Source organism: Medicago sativa, chromosome 6 (genome assembly GCF_051527215.1).
Source record: "Medicago sativa cultivar Bolivia chromosome 6, Bolivia_mono, whole genome shotgun sequence".
NCBI lineage: Eukaryota > Viridiplantae > Streptophyta > Magnoliopsida > Fabales > Fabaceae > Medicago > Medicago sativa.
The window spans coordinates 63,922,196-63,940,728 of record NC_140754.1 but is presented as its reverse complement, the minus strand read 5'-3'; the positions used below and the strand labels follow the sequence as shown (position 1 = coordinate 63,940,728).

The 18,533-nt window shown below is 37.1% G+C and overlaps 1 protein-coding gene, 1 long non-coding RNA gene and 1 pseudogene across 5 annotated transcripts; all 3 read left to right on the top strand.

Moving 5' to 3' along the window:
• Positions 1-646: 646 nt before the first annotated feature.
• Positions 647-8,873, top strand: LOC146916259 (TMV resistance protein N-like). 3 transcript variants are annotated; one of them, XR_015014945.1, is made up of 7 exons: positions 647-1,190; positions 1,578-3,024; positions 3,107-3,889; positions 3,974-4,665; positions 5,270-5,451; positions 5,893-6,322; positions 6,509-8,873. XR_015014945.1 is itself a non-coding variant. In XM_085718373.1 (4 exons), the coding sequence occupies exons 1-4, from the start codon at positions 682-684 to the stop codon at positions 4,568-4,570; spliced, it is 3,336 nt and encodes a 1,111-aa protein (XP_085574499.1). In that variant the 5' UTR covers positions 647-681; the 3' UTR covers positions 4,571-4,820. The 3 variants fall into 3 exon arrangements, 1 of the variants encoding a protein (XP_085574499.1); XR_015014944.1 differs by having other exon boundaries at positions 5,893-8,873; XM_085718373.1 differs by lacking the exons at positions 5,270-5,451; positions 5,893-6,322; positions 6,509-8,873 and having other exon boundaries at positions 3,974-4,820.
• LOC146916260 (cellulose synthase-like protein D3) lies at positions 5,306-8,695 on the top strand (annotated as a pseudogene). The gene is made up of 3 exons (XR_015014946.1): positions 5,306-5,451; positions 5,893-6,670; positions 6,955-8,695. The product of XR_015014946.1 is annotated as a cellulose synthase-like protein D3 (transcript).
• A 4,673-nt stretch (positions 8,874-13,546) lies between the features above and the next one.
• On the top strand, positions 13,547-15,370 carry LOC146916258 (uncharacterized). Its single transcript, XR_015013790.1, has 2 exons — positions 13,547-13,665; positions 15,151-15,370. It is a non-coding gene; the product is annotated as an uncharacterized LOC146916258 (long non-coding RNA).
• The last annotated feature ends 3,163 nt before the right edge of the window (positions 15,371-18,533 follow it).

The window sequence follows — 18,533 nt, the reverse complement described above, 5'->3', positions numbered from 1 at the left end:
ATGTGTCGGTGTCGTGTTGGTATCGGATACAGACACGTATCCGACACCGGACACGCCTTCGATCAGATGTGTCAGAGGTTTCAAATAATGTCGTCTTCAATGATTGAAAATTGATGATAATGCTATGAGAACAGCTTACCCAATGGAATTGTCCCACAAAGAGGAAAACCAAGTTAACCACACACCAACCAATTTTCCATTATCTTATCATTTCTTTCATTTCATTCAAAAATTATTTTCCATTGTCTTCTGTAGAATTTTTTACGTAAGAGGATAATTAAGTCGATGAATTTAAAAGATATGCATTAATATTTTGGTTTATGAGGTAAGACACATTATTATATTTATTAAGCATTCACTAAACGTAATTAAGCATATGGTTGAAGTGAACTAACCATTTATGTTGATATGCTGAAAGTTGTTCTTGAATTTGTGCATTAAAATATCACAACTCGTTAAAATCTTAAGTTGAACCGGTGAAACGTTAAAGTTTTTAAGCGACTTCGTTGATTTGTCTTCTCTTTTTTATTTGGTAGATAGGAAATGGGAAGGAAAAGTTTTTAACCGTGTTGCCATTTTTATCAGTTTCACTTCTTGATTTATTTTGAAACCCTATATATACACTCATCCACATTCTTACTTCTTCATACTCTTCTTACTTCCTGTTTATTCTCTACTCTCATGGCTATGCTTCAGTCATCTAACTCTCCCTCCTCTTCCTTCTCTTATGGATTCACCAATCACGTGTTCCTTAGCTTTAGAGGTCGTGACACTCGCTATGGTTTTACTGGAAATCTCTACAGAGCTCTTCGTGACAAGGGAATCCGCACCTTCATCGATGACAGAGAGCTTCAAGGAGGTGACGAAATAACACCATCACTTTTCAAGGCCATTCAAGAGTCTAGGATTTTCATTCCCGTCTTGTCTATCAATTATGCTTCTTCTTCATTTTGCTTGAACGAACTTGTCCACATCATTCACTGCTTCAAGGAATATGGGCGCCTAGTTTTACCAATTTTCTATGATGTGGAACCTTCTCACGTGCGACATCAAGATGGAAGTTATGGTAAAGCACTTGCTGAGCATATTGAGAGGTTCCAAAATAGCAAGGATAGCATAGAGAGGTTGCAGAAATGGAAGATGGCTCTTACTCAAACTGCTAACTTCTCTGGCCACCATTTCAATCCTAGGTACCCCACTTCACTCATGTTCTACATTCTTACATATGTCATATCTCTTTTTTTATTTTTTTTGTCAAGTAGCCTAGCGGCTAGAATTCACCTTTTTCAAGGAGAATAAGTGGGTTATCTGGGTTCGAACCCCGGCCCCTGCATATAATAATGCATGTCACTGCCAACTGAGCTATGCTCACGGGGACATATGTCATATCTCTTTAATATTCTATTTTATAACCGTTTCATCTTAAAGTTTAAATAGAAAAAAAAAATTATTCTTAACAAGTGTAAGTTACTTGGATGTCAAAACAATATTTGAATTGTATGTATACAACTATTATTAATAAATTGATGTGGTTGTGAATTTGTGATGCATTTACTCAAACTTATTTCATTGGGTAGGAATGGATATGAATGCGAGTTTATTGAGAAGATAGTCAAATATGTATCTAACAAGATCAATCATGTTCCGTTATATGTTGCCGATTACCCTGTTGGTATCGAGTCTAGGGTCCTAAAAGTAAATTCACTTATGGATGTTACATCTAATGGTGAAGTTCAGATGCTAGGGATCTACGGGGCTGGAGGAATGGGAAAGACAACACTTGCCAGAGCAGTTTATAATTCCCTAGCCGATCAATTTGATGATTTGTGTTTTCTTCACGATGTAAGGGAAAATTCAGCTAAATATGGTTTAGAGCATCTGCAAGGAAAGCTTCTTTCCAAATTAGTTGAATTGGACATTAAGTTAGTGGATGTCAACGAGGGAATTCCAATCATAAAGCAAAGGCTTCACCGAAAGAAGGTCTTGTTGATTCTAGATGATGTTCACGAGCTGAAGCAATTGCAGGTTTTGGCTGGAGGACTTGATTGGTTTGGTGCTGGTAGTAGAGTGATCATTACCACTCGAGACGAACAATTGCTAGCAAGTCATGGGATTGAAAGAGCATATGAAATATATAAGTTAAATGAGAAAGAAGCTCTTGAATTGTTGAGGTGGAATGCTTTCAAAAATAACAAAGTCAATCCAAATTTCGACAACGTTTTACACCTTGCAGTAACTTATGCTTCAGGCCTTCCATTAGCTTTAGAATTAGTGGGTTCCAACTTGTTTGGAAAGAATATAGGAGAATGGAAATCTGCATTAAATCAGTACGAAAGGATTCCCATTAAAAAGATCCAAGAGATACTTAAAGTAAGCTTTGATGCTTTGGAGGAAGATGAGAAGAATGTTTTTCTCGACATTTCTTGTTTCTTAAAAGGATGTGATTTAAAAGAAGTTGAAGATATACTTCATGCTCATCATGGTAGCTGCATGAAACATCAAATTAGAGTGTTGCATGAAAAATCTCTCATAAAGATCAACTGGTACCAAGGGAATTATGTTGTGACATTACATGCCTTGATAGAGAAAATGGGTAAAGAAATTGTTCGCAAAGAGTCTCCAAAAGAGCCTGGAAGACGTAGTAGGTTGTGGTTCCATAAAGATATAATTTATATCTTTAACCTTCAATTCATAACATATACACATGTATTGATATGTGTTTTTTTCCGCTTTAAGGGATCAAGTGAAATTGAAATTATATATTTGGAATTCCCGTTATGTGAGGAAGAGGTGGTAGATTGGAAGGGAGATGAACTGAAGAAGATGCAAAACCTCAAAACACTTATTGTTAAGAATGGTAGCTTTTCCAAACGTCCTATACATCTTCCTAATAGTATTAGAGTATTGGAATGGCATAAATATCCTTCACGGTTCGTACCATCTGATATGTTCCCAAAGAAACTTTCTATATGCAAACTACAACAAAGTGACTTTACATCGTTTGAGTTGCGCGGCACAATGAAGGTAGGTGTCAATGTAATGATTTCATTTCTCACATCTTATCGTATAATCATTAATTCTTTTTCTTTTTCCTTATATTTTGCAGAGGTTTGTGAATATGAGAGAGTTAAATCTAGACAAATGTCAATATTTAACACGGATACATGACATCACCAATCTCCCAAATTTAGAAATATTTTCATTTAAAAATTGTAAGAATTTAATTGAAATTCACAAATCCGTCGGGTTCCTAAATAAACTTGAAATCTTGAACGCTGAAGGTTGCAGCAAGCTCATGAGTTTCCCACCTCTGAAGTCGACCTCTCTTCAAGAACTGAAGCTTTCTTATTGCAAGAGTCTTATGACTTTTCCAGAAATATTAGGAGAGATGAAGAATATAACACGTATTCGTTTGTTTGACACTTCCATCGAAAAACTGCCTGTTTCATTTCAAAATCTCACGGGTCTTCTTAACTTAAATATAATAGGAAATGGAATGCTTAGGTTGCCAAGTAGCATTTTTAGGATGCCAGCTCTGTCAAAAATAAATTTTGAGGATTGTCTACTTCCAAAGAAAAATGATAAATTGAGTTCCACGGTGTTTACAAGCCGAGCAGTAGCCATCGAATTGATAAAATGCAACTTATCAGATGAATTTCTTCCAATACTTGTCATGTGGTCTGTTAATGTGAAAGCTCTAGACCTATCAGGAAATAATTTCACAATTCTTCCAGAATGCATGAAAGATTGTCGCTTTTTGGGGATTCTTAAATTGGATGATTGCAAGTGCCTTCGAGAAATTAGAGGGATTCCACCAAATTTAAAACACTTGTCTGCAATACGCTGCAAATCATTGACTTCCTCGTGCAAAAACATGCTATTGAATCAGGTTTTGTTTTGTTTTTTGTTTTCCTTGTATTTGACTTAATATTATATAATACTGTTTACTTTATGATTTATTTATGGCTAACAGGATCTGCATGAGGCTGGACAAACCATGTTTTGTTTGCCGGGATTTGCAAAGATTCCAGAGTGGTTTGAGCACCAAAACATCGGACATACAATTTCTTTTTGGTTTCGTAACAAGCTCCCTTCCATGGCTCTCTTTTTTTCTACTAAATCAGTTGCTACAACCAGGACTAATAATTTTGATATTGATATACCAACTCTAATCATCAATGACAACATATATGGTTTTCCAGTTCTGATGATTGATTTTGGTCTAATGTCGACTCATCATATATATTTGTGTGATATGAAGGTGGGATTTATTCAACACAACATGGACAAATTAATTTTAGAAAATGAATGGATCCATGCAGAGGTTACATGTGAACATCCGAAGGTGGAACCACTAACAGAAATTGGAATCCATTTTTTCAAACAGAAAAATAACATGGATGATATTCGATTCACCAATCCTTATGAAAAGATAAAATTAAGTGATGATGATGATGATGGTGATGATGTTTTTTTTGACGTTGACGATGTTCTAGATGATGATAATGATGGTGTCTTTTATGATGTTGATGAAGTTCTTGATGATGAAGACGACCACCATTTACAATAGTTCAGGCCAATCACAAGACCACCCATTGGTGCAAAAGCATAGATAAATATGTGAATGATGATGAATTCAACGACCACGGTGTCAACACTGATAATGTAAATATGTAATTTTAATTCTGTGTGCCTATTTATTAAGCATAGATAGAAATTCAGTTTGCACTTGTTGTAAGTTCTGTAACGGTGATGGCATAGAAATAGCTATATAATACTGGAGATTGGGGATTTTACTATGAAGTTAGGACCTTTCTACATTTTGGATATTGTACTGCACATTAGTTGAGTGTCTGCATCTGTGTCGTTCAGATTCAGCTGAACGAATCTGTTTTTCTTTGCTATTTCGGCAAACCTGATGATATTTTTAGTAAGTTCTTTAAAACATAGATATAGTGTTTTGTTCCGGGCATATAGCAGACTAAAGTATAGGAAAGACTATACAATGGAGTTTATCACCAAATTTCCGAAGCTTGCAATTTTGATTTCGAGTTGAATGTTACGTTTTCATGTTTAGGAATGATGATTCCATTAAATATTTTTTTCTCTTTATCATATTACTTTTGAAATATTAATTTGCAACTTATGATTCACTTTTGCATTTCGGTTTTAGTCTTTTAACTTTATGTTAGTGTTTGTTCCTGACAAGTGGAATGAAGTTAATTACAATGCTAATGACGATCTGATGTGCTAAATTTCTGAATTTCAGGATATTAATTTAGGATCAATCACTTTGTTCTAAAATATGGCATCAAAACCTTTCAAAGTAAGCAAATCGTCGATATCAGAAACTTCTGATGATTTTGTTGTACCAACTAAGTTGATGAGCAGACAATGGAGACCGCTTGCACGAAAAGTGAAGATACCTTCTGCTGTTCTGAGCCCATATCGGTACCAATCCTTCTGTTTTTCTTATGCTCTTTTCTATAAAGAATATGTTTTTTAATAATCATAAATGCATTTTATGTTTCAATTCTGAACGACCATTTTGGCTTCACTATATTTGACCTATTTGAATGCAATATGTTGTATTCGAAACCTCAAAAGTTCATGGATATACGTTTATTTGTTCTTTTCTTCTTTTTTTAATGCTACTGTGCTTATATTTGAACAATGAAAACTAACTTAAGGATTTTTACCATATGTTTATAATTAGATCTTGAATGTGATTGTGCAGTCCTCAAAACACTAAAGAATTCACCATATGATACCAGCCTGCTTCACGTATTACATGTAAATCTAATGTTTAATAATGCAATATCGTCATTAAACTTGAAAGCCACCTGCATTTTCTGATAATTGCCTTTCTGTATGTTTCCTTTGATTTTACAGCTTCATTATTTTTATTCGTATGGTGGCACTTGCACTGTTCTTGCATTGGAGGGTCACACAAAAATACCGATGCACTCTGGTTATGGAGCATGTCTGTTGTTTGTGAAATATGGTTTGCTTTCTCTTGGCTTCTTGATCAAGTTACCAAGCTATGTCCAGTAAATCATTTTGCCGATCTAAATGTTCTGAAGGAAAAATTTGAATCACCAAGTCCTGACAATCCTACAGGAAAATCTGATCTGCCAGGCATAGACGTCTTTGTCTCAACAGTTGATCCTGAGAAAGAACCATCTCTTGTCACAGCAAACACCATTCTGTCAATTCTGGCAGCTAATTATGCAGTTGAGAAGCTTTCATGCTATGTTTCTGACGACGCAGGTGCACTTTTAACTTTTGAGGCAATGGCTCAAGCTGCCACCTTTGCTAAAATGTGAGTTCCATTCTGCCGCAAACATGATATAGAGCCTAGGAATCCTGAATCATACTTCAACTTAAAGACAGATCTTTGCAATAACAGAGTGAAACCTGATTTAGTGAATGATCGTAGAAGGCTGAAGCATGAGTATAATGAGTTCAAGGCCAGAATCAATAATATTCCTTACTCTCTCCGTGATAGGTCAGATAAATTTAATGCAAGAGAGGAAATAGGGGAGATGAACCTGTTGAGCCTATGAAGGTTCCAAAAGCAACATGGATGGCTGATGGATCTCATTGGCCAGGGACTTGGTTGAATACTTCACCTGATCACTCTAAGGGTGACCATACTGTCATAATTCAAGTACTAAGTAGCAAGTTTTTGAAATTGCTGCCATGATCTTCGATATTATAAAAAATTGCAGTCAAACGCGGTTTTGTTGGAAGCTTTTGAAACTGCTGCCATGATCTTCGATATTATAAAAAATTGCAGTCAAATGCGGCTTTGGCATTTCATTGCAGTCGCAGAGACATAAAAAACATTGATGTCGCGTCCCTCTAATACATGCTGAACAGGTCGTAGAAGTTAAGTTTATTGTTGGGGAGATAGGAATGAATAATTAACAGGTGATAAATGATATTTTGCAGATGTTGGTGGAACCTCCAAGTGATGAACCTCTTCTTGGAAGTGCCGCTGATGATGAAAATCCTATTGACCTGACCGGTGTTGATATCCGTCTTCCCCTTCTTGTTTATGTTTCTAGAGAGAAACATCCAGGTTACGACCACAACAAGAAAGCTGGGCAATGAATGCATTGGTCAGAGCCTCGGCCATCATGTCAAATGGTGCTTTTATACTCAACCTTGACTGCGACCACTATATATACAACTCCAAGGCAATGAGGGAAGGTATGTGCTTTATGATGGACCGTGGTGGTGACCGCCTCTGCTATGTCCAGTTCCCTCAAAGGTTTGAGGGAATTGATCCCTCTGATAGATATGCTAATCACAACACGGTCTTCTTCGATGTTAACATGCGAGCCCTTGATGGACTTCAAGGGCCAGTCTATGTAGAATCTGGTTGTCTGTTTAGAAGAGTTTCACTTTATGGTTTTGACCCTCCACTTGCGAAAGAAAACCGCACAACTTTCTATAGTAGTTGCTTTGGGTGTAATAAGAAGAAATTTGCCAACACCTCAGAAGAGAATCAAGCATTAAATACGGGTGATTCTGATGATGAAGAGATGAATCTTTCCCTCTCTCGCAAGCAATTTGGGAACTCAACTGTACTTATTGACTCGATTCCAGTGGCAGAGTTCCAAGGTAGGCCACTTGCCGATCACCCTTCTGTGAAAAATGGTCGCCGTCCTGGTGCTCTCATCACACCTAGCAAGCATATTGATGCATCAACATTGAATGAAGCCTTAAGCGTGTTCTCTTGTTGGTATGAGGACAAGACTGAATGGGGGAAGCGTGTTGGATGGATCTACGGATCAATTACCAAAGATGTGCTCACTGGTTATAGGATGGAAATCAGTTTACTATTTGACATAACACGATGCCTTCCGCGGAACTGCTTCCATCAATCTCACTGATAGGCTGCATCAAGTTCTTAGATGGGCTACTGACTCAGTTGAGATATTTTTCTCTAGAGAAACAATCCAATTATGGCTACCCCAAGAATGAAATTTCTTCAAAGGATAACATACCTCAATGTCTGCATTTATCCTTTCACTTCTTTTTTATTATCATCTATTGCTTTCTTCCTGCCCTCTCCCTCTTCTCAGGACAGTTCACTGTTCAAACACTCTATCTCACTTTTCTTGCTTACCTCTTGGCTATTACCGTGACTCAATGCATTCTTCTTGCACTTGAAATTAAATGGTCAGGAATTCATCTGGAAGACTGGTGGAGAAATGAGCAGTTTTGGTTGATTGGAGGGACTAGTGCCCATCTTGTTCCCGTGCTTCAAGGTTTACTCAAAGTCGTAGCAGGCATTGAAATCTCATTCACCTTGACTTCGAAATCTGGTGGTGATGTTGACGATGATTTTGCTGATCTTTATGTTGTCAAATGGTCATACCTTATGATACCGCCGATCACAATCATAATTGTAAATTTAATAGCAATAACAGTAGGAGTTAGCAGAACTATATACAGTTCCACATCAACCAGAATGGAACTCTTCACTAGGTGGTGTTTTCTTCAGCTTTTGGGTACTGAATTCATCTATACCCTTTCGCGAAAGGCTTAATGGGAACAAGAGGGAGGATGCCTACCATTATTTGTCTTTTCAGGTCTAATGGCAATCATAATATCACTCCTCTTGGTGGTTATCAACCGACCAGCCGATACCAACCAAATAGGCGGTTCGTTCCAGTTTCCTTGATGATAGATAATTTTTTTGATTAGATCATTTCAATTTTCCTTTGGAATTTATATTTCTTTTTGCTTTTATTCCGGAAGTTGTTTTCTGGAATCATAAATGTTTGATGTTGAGAACACTTGCTGACTCAAGTGTTCTGTACTCTGTTTAGGAATCTTTCTTTTTCTAATAATTTCAGAAATTTCTATTTTTTTGGGGGGATAAATGATAGTATATATATGAACTTTCCCCCACTAATTAATTTTTTTGGATCCGTCTCTCTCCACACATGTCAGATATATTGCAACTGATTGTAACTGGACTCAGATCTCTTAAGCAAGATCCTGAGTTTAAAACTTGAGGATGGAAAAAAATACGATTGCGAGGGGAGACACCATTAAACGTGGAAATCTAGATTTTTCAATAAAGATTTATCAATGAGAATGTCGGTGGATACTTCACACGAATAATATCATCACAAAAAAAAAAAAAGATACATTGCATGTATTGTACCTCCTAGATTGATTTAAACTTCATTAAAGTTGTTGGCTGCTTCACACTAAGATCGTTACAAAGAAAAACTAGATATAGTGCATGTACCTAGATTGATTCATCAATATAACAGCAGCACATAAAATGGACCAGAAAATTTGAGCAAAGAAAGGCCACTCCCAATTAAACCACTGCTGAGCACAAAATAAGGACTTATCCCAATTCAATGTGAACAACCGTGACTAGGCATTGAAAGTTGAAACAAACTTTCATTATGATTTGATGCATTTATATACTCCTTGACAACCGAATATGAGCAATAGCATAAGACACATCCACCAGCAAAGTTACTAAGATTTGTGATTTTTTGCAAATTGTAATCCAATATAAGCTCTTGGATTCAAGTACCATTGAACAATATTATAATCTATGCTATTTGATTTCAACTTCAGCCAATTCTAAGAATTCCTTTCACAAGCTCAACCATGTTACCCAGGCATATATCTTTGTTTCGGAACAAATTTTCATTCCTTGACTTTTAAATGCTCCAAATGTATGCGAACCAATTCACCCCGACTTTATTAGACAAAACTCTACCACCAGCCCTTCAAATTGATTTAAATGGATTAAGCTTTCCTTTTGAAATGCCGTAGAAACCCCAAACCACTTACATAAAGCATACCAAATACATACAAAAACTGGGCACTAAAAAAAAAGATGAGAAACTGATTCTTCTACGCCGTATTCTCCCACGCACTCAAGGGAAGCATGATCAATGATGCCTCGCCTAAAAAGGTTATCATTTGTAGAAATTCTATTTTGAAATAGTCTCCAAGCTAAGCATGCCACTTTTGAAGGAATAGATTTATGCCAATCCCTTGCCAATGATGGATTGGGCGAGATTATCAATCATGTCATTAGATTCTTATACACCTCTTTTACAGAATAAATATTTGATGTTTCTCGAACGCCTACATCTATACCACACATATCGTTCCACCAAACAAAGCTACCTCTACCCCCTTCGCTGATCACCCCATCTCTCACGTCATATTTATTTGCTAACGCCTATACCAAAGACCTAATCGCTCATTCTTAATTTTCCACTCCCATTTGCCTAGGAGGGCATTGTTGAAAGCCCTCCAATTTTTTATACCCAAACCTCCCTCTTCTAATGACATACACACTTTATTCCATTTCACCCACTTAATTTTTCTCTCTTCCTCATTCCCTCCCCATACTTTGGTGAATTGTTGGAAAATGACTCAAAAATGATGCATCCTGGAACTGTCAAAATCGGCGCCCGACCCTGTGCCATCGGGGCCCGATTTTCTGCTAATTCTGGAGGCATGAGCTACTGTAAAAATCGGCGCCCGATGCCTAAAAATCGGGGCCCGATTTGTCGCATTGCAGAAGTTGAAAACGGTTTATTTCATGGGCCGGTTTGTTCTAATTTTTTGAGGGATGCTTTCCACTATAAATATAAACCTTGTATCAGATGATTAGGTGGTGTAGAAAAACAGGGTTTAGAAGCCAACATACAAACTAGGGTTTATAGAGAAATTCTCTTGGCAACAACACTAGGGTTGGGATTGTTTTGATTCACCTTGAACAAAACACTATTAGGATTGAGTCTCTTGGTCACGGGAAGAGGCTGGGACTGAGGGTAGAGTTAGGTTTGAAGACTAATTCTTGTAACCTTCAATATCTCTTTGTAAAGAAACTCATATCATTATAGTGGAACGGAGAGCTGCTCTCTCCCCCAGAGTAGGTCATCATTAGACCGAACTGGGTAAACAGATTCTCGTGTTCTCTCTCTCTCTCCTCTCTTGCTGTTTTATTTTGTTTGTTTTATTTTTGTCATCCGCTTCAATTGATTGCTTGGTATTAATTTGCTCCACACATCAAGTTTTTATTGGTGTGGTTTTCACAACGAATTCACAACAATTGGCGCCCACCGTGGGGCAAAGGTCAAATCAATAACCAGGTATCATGGGTTCGAAGTGGGATATTGAAAAGTTTACCGATAGTAACGACTTCGGGTTGTGGAAGGTAAAGATGAGGGCAATTCTAATTCAACAAAAGTGTGTTGAAGCATTGAAGGGAGAAGCACAGATGCCTGCGCATCTGACACCTGTTGAGAAGGCGGAGATGAATGATAAAGCGGTCAGTGCTATCATTCTGTGTCTTGGTGATAAGGTGTTGAGAGAGGTAGCAAGGGAGACTACTGCTGTGTCTATGTGGAATAAACTTGATTCATTGTACATGACCAAGTCCTTGGCACATAGACAATGTTTGAAACAACAACTCTACTTTTACCAAATGGTGGAGTCAAAACCTATAATGGAGCAACTGACGGAGTTCAATAAGATTATTGATGATTTGGCGAACATAGATGTAAATCTGGATGACGAGGATAAAGCCTTGCACCTACTGTGTGCTTTACCTAAGTCCTTTGAGAATTTCAAGGATACTATGCTTTATGGCAAAGAGGGCACTATCACTTTGGAGGAAGTTCAAGCAGCTTTGAGAACCAAAGAGTTAACCAAGTTCAAAGAGTTGAAGGTTGATGATAGTGGAGAAGGCTTGAATGTCTCAAGGGGGAGAAGTGAAAGCAGAGGAAAGGGGAAAGGCAAGAATTCCAGGTCAAAGTCTAGGCCAAAGGGTGGTGATAATAAAACAAAGTACAAATGTTTTCTTTGTCACAACTATGGTCACTTCAAGAAGGATTGTCCGGAGAGAAAGGGCAATGGAAGTGGTAATCCATCCGTTCAGATTGCAAGTGAAGAGGAAGGTTATGAGAGTGCTGGAGCACTAACTGTGACAAGTTGGGAACCTGAAAAGGGTTGGGTCTTGGACTCTGGGTGCTCTTATCACATCTGTCCGAGAAAGGAGTACTTTGAAACTTTGGAGCTGAAAGAAGGTGGAGTTGTTCGCCTTGGTAACAATAAGGCTTGCAAAATTCAAGGTATGGGTACTATCCGTCTCAAAATGTTTGATGACCGTGATTTCCTTTTGAAGGATGTGAGGTATATTCCTGAACTTAAGAGAAATTTAATATATATAAGCATGTTTGATGGTCTAGGATATTGTACTAGAATTGAACGTGGTATGATGAGAATTTCTCATGGTGCATTAGTTATAGCTAAAGGGTCTAAAATACATGGTTTATATATTTTAGATGGTTCCACTGTTATAGGTCATGCATCGGTTGCTAGTGTAGACACTCTGGACATAACTAAACTGTGGCATTTGAGGTTAGGTCATGTTAGTGAGAGGGGTTTGGTTGAGCTAGCTAAACAAGGTTTGCTAGGGAATGAAAAATTGAACAAACTAGATTTCTGTGATAATTGCACATTAGGCAAACAACACAAGGTGAAGTTTGGGGTGGGTGTGCATAAATCTAGTAGGCCTTTTGAGTATGTTCATTCGGATCTTTGGGGTCCAGCATCAGTTAAAACTCATGGGGGAGGTTCATATTTCATGTCTATTATCGATGACTATTCTAGAAGGGTATGGGTTTACATTCTGAAGAATAAAAGTGACGCTTTTGAAAAATTTAAAGAATGGCATACACTTGTAGAAAATCAGATTGGAACTAAACTGAAAGTGTTGAGAACTGACAATGGCCTGGAGTTTGTTTCAGAGCAGTTTAATGAGTTTTGCAGGAAACGAGGTATAAAGAGGCATAGAACTGTGGCATACACACCTCAACAAAATGGTCTTGCTGAAAGAATGAACATGACCTTGTTGGAGCGTGTGAGGTGTATGCTGTTGGGAGCTGGATTGTCCAAGAGTTTCTGGGGAGAAGCTGTTAGTACTGCAGCATATTTGATTAACAGATGTCCATCAACAGGGATAGATCTTAAAACACCTATGGAGGTTTGGAGTGGGAGACCGGCAGACTACTCTAATTTGAAAGTTTTTGGAGCTTTAGCATTTGCTCATGTGAGACAGGACAAACTTGATGCTAGAGCTGTGAAGTGTATTTTCATGGGTTACCCTGAAGGTGTGAAAGGTTACAAACTGTGGAAGATGGAACCTGGAGGATCAAAATTTATTATAAGCAGGGATGTTACTTTTGATGAGACTGTAACGCCCCATTTTTATTCTAATATTTTAGTAGATGTGTGAATATTTTTATATGACTTTAATTGCTATATATATATATGATTTTATGTGAAATATATGTTTTATATGATTTTTATATGAAATATGTTATGATGCTATTTATTATATGAATATTGGGGTTGTGTATTATTTAAATGAATGTTGTTATTATTGGATAGAAATAATATGAGAAATAGAAATATTATAGAAATAGTATTTATTTTTGGTTAAGGGGAATTAAGTGGAAATTAATAGAAATTAAGGGAGAGAAACATTTTCACGTAAAAACATTAGAAGAAAACTGGTTTTGGAGAGAAAACCTAGAAGAGGCCAAGAGAGAGCTAGGAAGGAATCAATTGCGGTAGCTTGACGTTTGGTGTTGCTGAATTAAGGTAAGGGTGGGATTCCTTTCAATAATCATGGTATATAATTCTGAAATTTGATGAATTGTTGTTCTTGGTTTTAGGGTTAGAAATTTTATGTTAATTGAAGAAAATATGATGAATGGTGTTGTTTGATGCATGTTTCTATGTTGTTTTAGTTACTATGTTGTATATAGAACCTGTAAACATTGTTCTAATTCATTTTGGGTGATTAGGGGATCAGAAAATGGGTTTTTGGGGTGAAAATGGTGTTAAAATCGTAACAGTAGATGAAAAACTAGCCAGAAATTCGCTATTAGCGTAACCCTCTGGAACAGGTACGCTATTAGCTCAATTTTCGCTATTAGCGAAATTGTCCAGTGACAGCATTTTCTGTTTCGCGTTCTTGTGTCTTTTTCACCCGTTTCTATTTTGAATTAGCTTTAGGTGTAAACATAAAAGTTGTAGATAATTGAGTTAGCTTTCTAATGGCTTTGGAGTGACTAGAAAATTATTTGTAGATTTAGAGTTATGATGAAAATAGTCCAAGTGGGTCTTCAGAAAATTTTAAGAAAACTTAGCATAATTAATCTCTAGTTAGTCCAAAAACTTATGGTTGGTTTCCCAACTTCAAACTTAAGTGTTAGGGATTTAGTTGAGGTGTTTATGGATATTTGACTTATGTTCTATTGATCAAAACTTAATTGCTTTTGGGGGATGTTTTAGACTTTGAGATGAATGTAATTGATTTATATATATGTTATGTTGTTGATTTCCGTTGTTGATATCGTTGTATCATCTGATGTCGAAGTTGGGGAGTGTGTCATAATTGTTTTAGGCACATATGTTGTTGTTGCAGTCGCTGTTGAAGTTGTATGTTGATATACACAAGTTGAGTCCATTTGCATACTCACAATTGTTGGGGGCTTATGCCCTGGAATGTTTATCATTCACCTGTTGGGGGCTTATGCCCTGGGATGCTTTAACCATCCAAATTGTTGGGGGCTTATGCCCTGGGATGCTTTAACCATCCACATTGTTGGGGGCTTATGCCCTAGAATGTTTATCATTCACCTGTTGGGGGCTTATGCCCTGGGATGCTTTAACCATCCAAATTGTTGGGGGCTTATGCCCTGGAATGCTTAGCATTCAACGCGCGTAGATTGGTACCACCTGCATGATGCATTAGTTGTTGTGGTCTTGTAGCATTGTCGAGTTGTTGTCGTTGTAGCATTGTCGAGTTGTTGTCGTTGTCGAATTGTCGAGTTGTTGTCGTTGTCGAATTGTCGAGTTATCGGTGTCATTGTGGATAATGTTGTTGTTGTTGTTGTTGTGGTACCTTGTTGCTGAAAATGATTATGTTGTTGTTATATGTATTCTTTATATACATTATTAATGATGCATGTTGCGATATATTGTTATTTTCATTAATTTGATGAATTATATATTATCATTATTGGATAAGTTTCTCACCCCTTCTGCGTATATGTTGCCTCGACCGTGGGTAATGTGCAGGTAATGATGGCTTGTAGGTTGATTGGCTCAAGTGTCTAGGGCTCTGATACATATTAGGATGGGGATCGTCGCGAGTGTCTTCTCATTTCTTTTATGTATCACATATTTTGGAAAAGACTTGCTATTAGAATAAAGTTGAATTATGTTGTGGCCTTATGCCAAGACTTTTATTGATGTTGAATTTGGTTGAATTTATATTTTAAAGAATTATTCCGCTGCAGTTTGTAAGATAATTTAAATGTCGGTTTTAAATAAATAGATATTTCCTATTTATGAATTTTTGATTAGCAGTGTGACACTCCGTTGTGTGGTTACTCTGATTAAATTAACTAATATTACGCTGTTGGGAGAACGGGGTGTTACAATTGGTATCAGAGCAGGTCGGTCCGTCCGGCCAATTAGTAGAGTCGTGTCGAGCCTAGTAGTGTTGTGTGACAATTTTGTATTGTCCTTGTTGTCCTGTTTGTTGTTTGTTGTGTAGCCCTTAGTATGAACTGGTTGGAGTACAACCATGTTCATATTAATTGTTTTAGTAAGTCGGTGTGTTTTTCTTCTGCTGAAGAAGAGAGTGGAGCTGAATTTTTATCTACCAAGCAGCTGAAGCAGTTAGAGTATGATGGAAACTTGATGTTTTCTTTAATGGCGTATTTGTCTATGGAAAATCAGTCGGTAATTGATAGATTGCCCGTTGTGAATGAATTTCCTGAAGTTTTTCCTGATGAGATTCCAGATGTGCCACCAGAGAGGGAGGTTGAATTTTCAATTGCTCTAGTGTCGGGTACGAAGCCGGTGTCGATGGCTCCTTACCGTATGTCAGCTTCAGAGTTGGTAGAGTTGAAGAAACAGTTAAAAGACTTGCTTGATAAGAAGTTTATAAGACCAAGTGTGTCACCTTGGGGAGCGCCTGTGTTGCTAGTTAAGAAGAAGGATGGTAGCATGAGATTGTGCATAGATTACCGTCAGCTGAATAAAGTGACGATAAAGAATAGGTATCCACTTCCGAGAATTGACGACTTGATGGATCAATTAGTGGGTGCTTGAGTGTTTAGCAAGATTGACTTGAGGTCAGGTTATCATCAGATTAAGGTGAAGGATGAAGATATGCAGAAGACGGCCTTTAGGACACGGTATGGACACTATGAATATAAAGTGATGCCTTTCGGTGTTACTAATGCGCCTGGTGTGTTCATGGAGTATATGAACAAAAATTTTCATGCTTTTCTGGATAAGTTTGTTGTTGTATTTATTGATGATATTTTGATTTATTCTAAGAATGAAGAAGAGCATGCAGAACATTTGAAGATTGTCTTACAGGTGCTGAAAGAAAAGAAGTTGTATGCAAAACTGTCAAAGTGCGAGTTCTGGTTAAGTGAAGTAAGTTTCCTTGGCCATATTATTTCTGGTAGTGGTATAGCTGTAGACCCGTCGAAGGTTGAAGCGGTATCACAGTGGGGGACTCCTCAGTCAGTTACGGAGATTAGAAGTTTTCTTGGTTTGCCTGGTTATTACAGAAGATTTATCGAAGGATTTTCGAAGTTGGCACCTCCATTGACTCAGTTGACCTGTAAAGGTAAAGCTTTTGTGTGGGATGCTCAGTGTGAGAATAACTTCAATGAGTTGAAGCGAAGATTGACGACGGCCCCAATTTTGATTTTACCAGAGCCGGATAAACCTTTTGTGGTATATTGTGATGCGTCCAAGTTGGGCTTGGGTGGTGTGCTGATGCAAGATGGTAAGGTAGTGGCTTATGCTTCTAGTCAGTTGAGAATTCATGAGAAGAATTATCCTACACATGATTTAGAGTTGGCTGCTGTGGTTTTTGTGTTGAAAATTTGGAGACATTATTTATATGGTTCCAGATTTGAAGTGTTTAGTGATCATAAAAGTTTGAAATATTTATTTGATCAAAAGGAGTTGAATATGAGGCAGAGAAGGTGGCTAGAATTGTTGAAGGATTATGATTTTGGTTTGAATTATCATCCGGGTAAAGCCAATGTGGTTGCAGATGCCTTGAGTAGGAAAACATTGCACATGTCGGCAATGATGGTGAAAGAATTTGAATTACTGGAACAGTTTAGAGACTTGAGTCTTGTTTGTGAATTGGCACCTCAGAGTGTGCAGTTGGGTATGTTAAAAATTAATAGTGATTTCTTGAAGAGTATCAAAGAAGCCCAGGAAGCTGATGTGAAATTTGTAGACTTGATGGCTGCTAGTAATCAGAATGCAGATGGTGATTTTCAGGTTGATGATCAAGGAGTGTTGAGATTCCGAGGCAGGATTTGTATCCCTGATAATAATGAATTGAAAAAGTTGATTTTCGAAGAAATTGTTGGAGTAAGCCCTAATATCCAATCAATATTGATTGGGTTTGGCTTTGTATCATGATATTGATATAAATATATATTGTGAATATATATAATAATAAGGCATTTCTTTATTGATTTTGTTATGTTTCAAAATAATAAAGTCCCTAGAATAGATAGTTCATGTAATGGAATATTAAGTGTGACTTAATCATGAGATTACATTACGTAAAGAACGCCATTCTTAAACATATCCATAGTCAAGCTTTAATATGAATTGGGATAATAATAAAGCATAAAGACTATTATGTATGTAGACTGATGACCGCATCTCATGGGTCATTGATATTGAGATATTAAGTCTATACATAGGTATAAATATTAGGGGTAATATTTATACTGGATTGACCCGCCGTGAGAATACTACATAGTAAGTTATGAAATTGTCATAAGATATTCTCACGATGATAATAATGTATATCACTCTTAGACCTGAAACCACTATGATCCCTAGATGTGGACTCAAGTGCTTTGTTGCCATTCTAACGTTGTCTGTAAAAGGATAACCATAACGTTGGTTGATGGGTACTTGATGAATCATGCTGAGGGACATGAGTGTCCTAGATGGGATTTGTCCCTCCTCATAAACAGGAGATATATCTTTAGGCCTCTTGATGAAATATGACTGTAAAATTGCATGGCCATGCCGAACTAAGTCAATATAAGATATTGGACTTATTCGTTATTCAGTATATTTCGGAATCAAGGAATATAAACATTGATCTATACAAGGGTGACAATATCTATGCCTTGGGATCAATAAAGATATCGAGACAAAGGAGTAAGTGTACACATGAGTATTATCATGGAAAGGTTTCGTCAGATCACTTGACATTCTTGTCACTTGGGTAGCAATGATGTGTTGCTAGATACCGCTAATTGTTTATAATATTAAATATTAGATTTAATATTATTGCCAACGTGACTAGAACCTATAGGGTCACACACAAAGAACAGTCAAAAGAGAAATATATAAGTATGACTTATATAAGGGGTGCGTTTAGTAAATAACGCTAATTA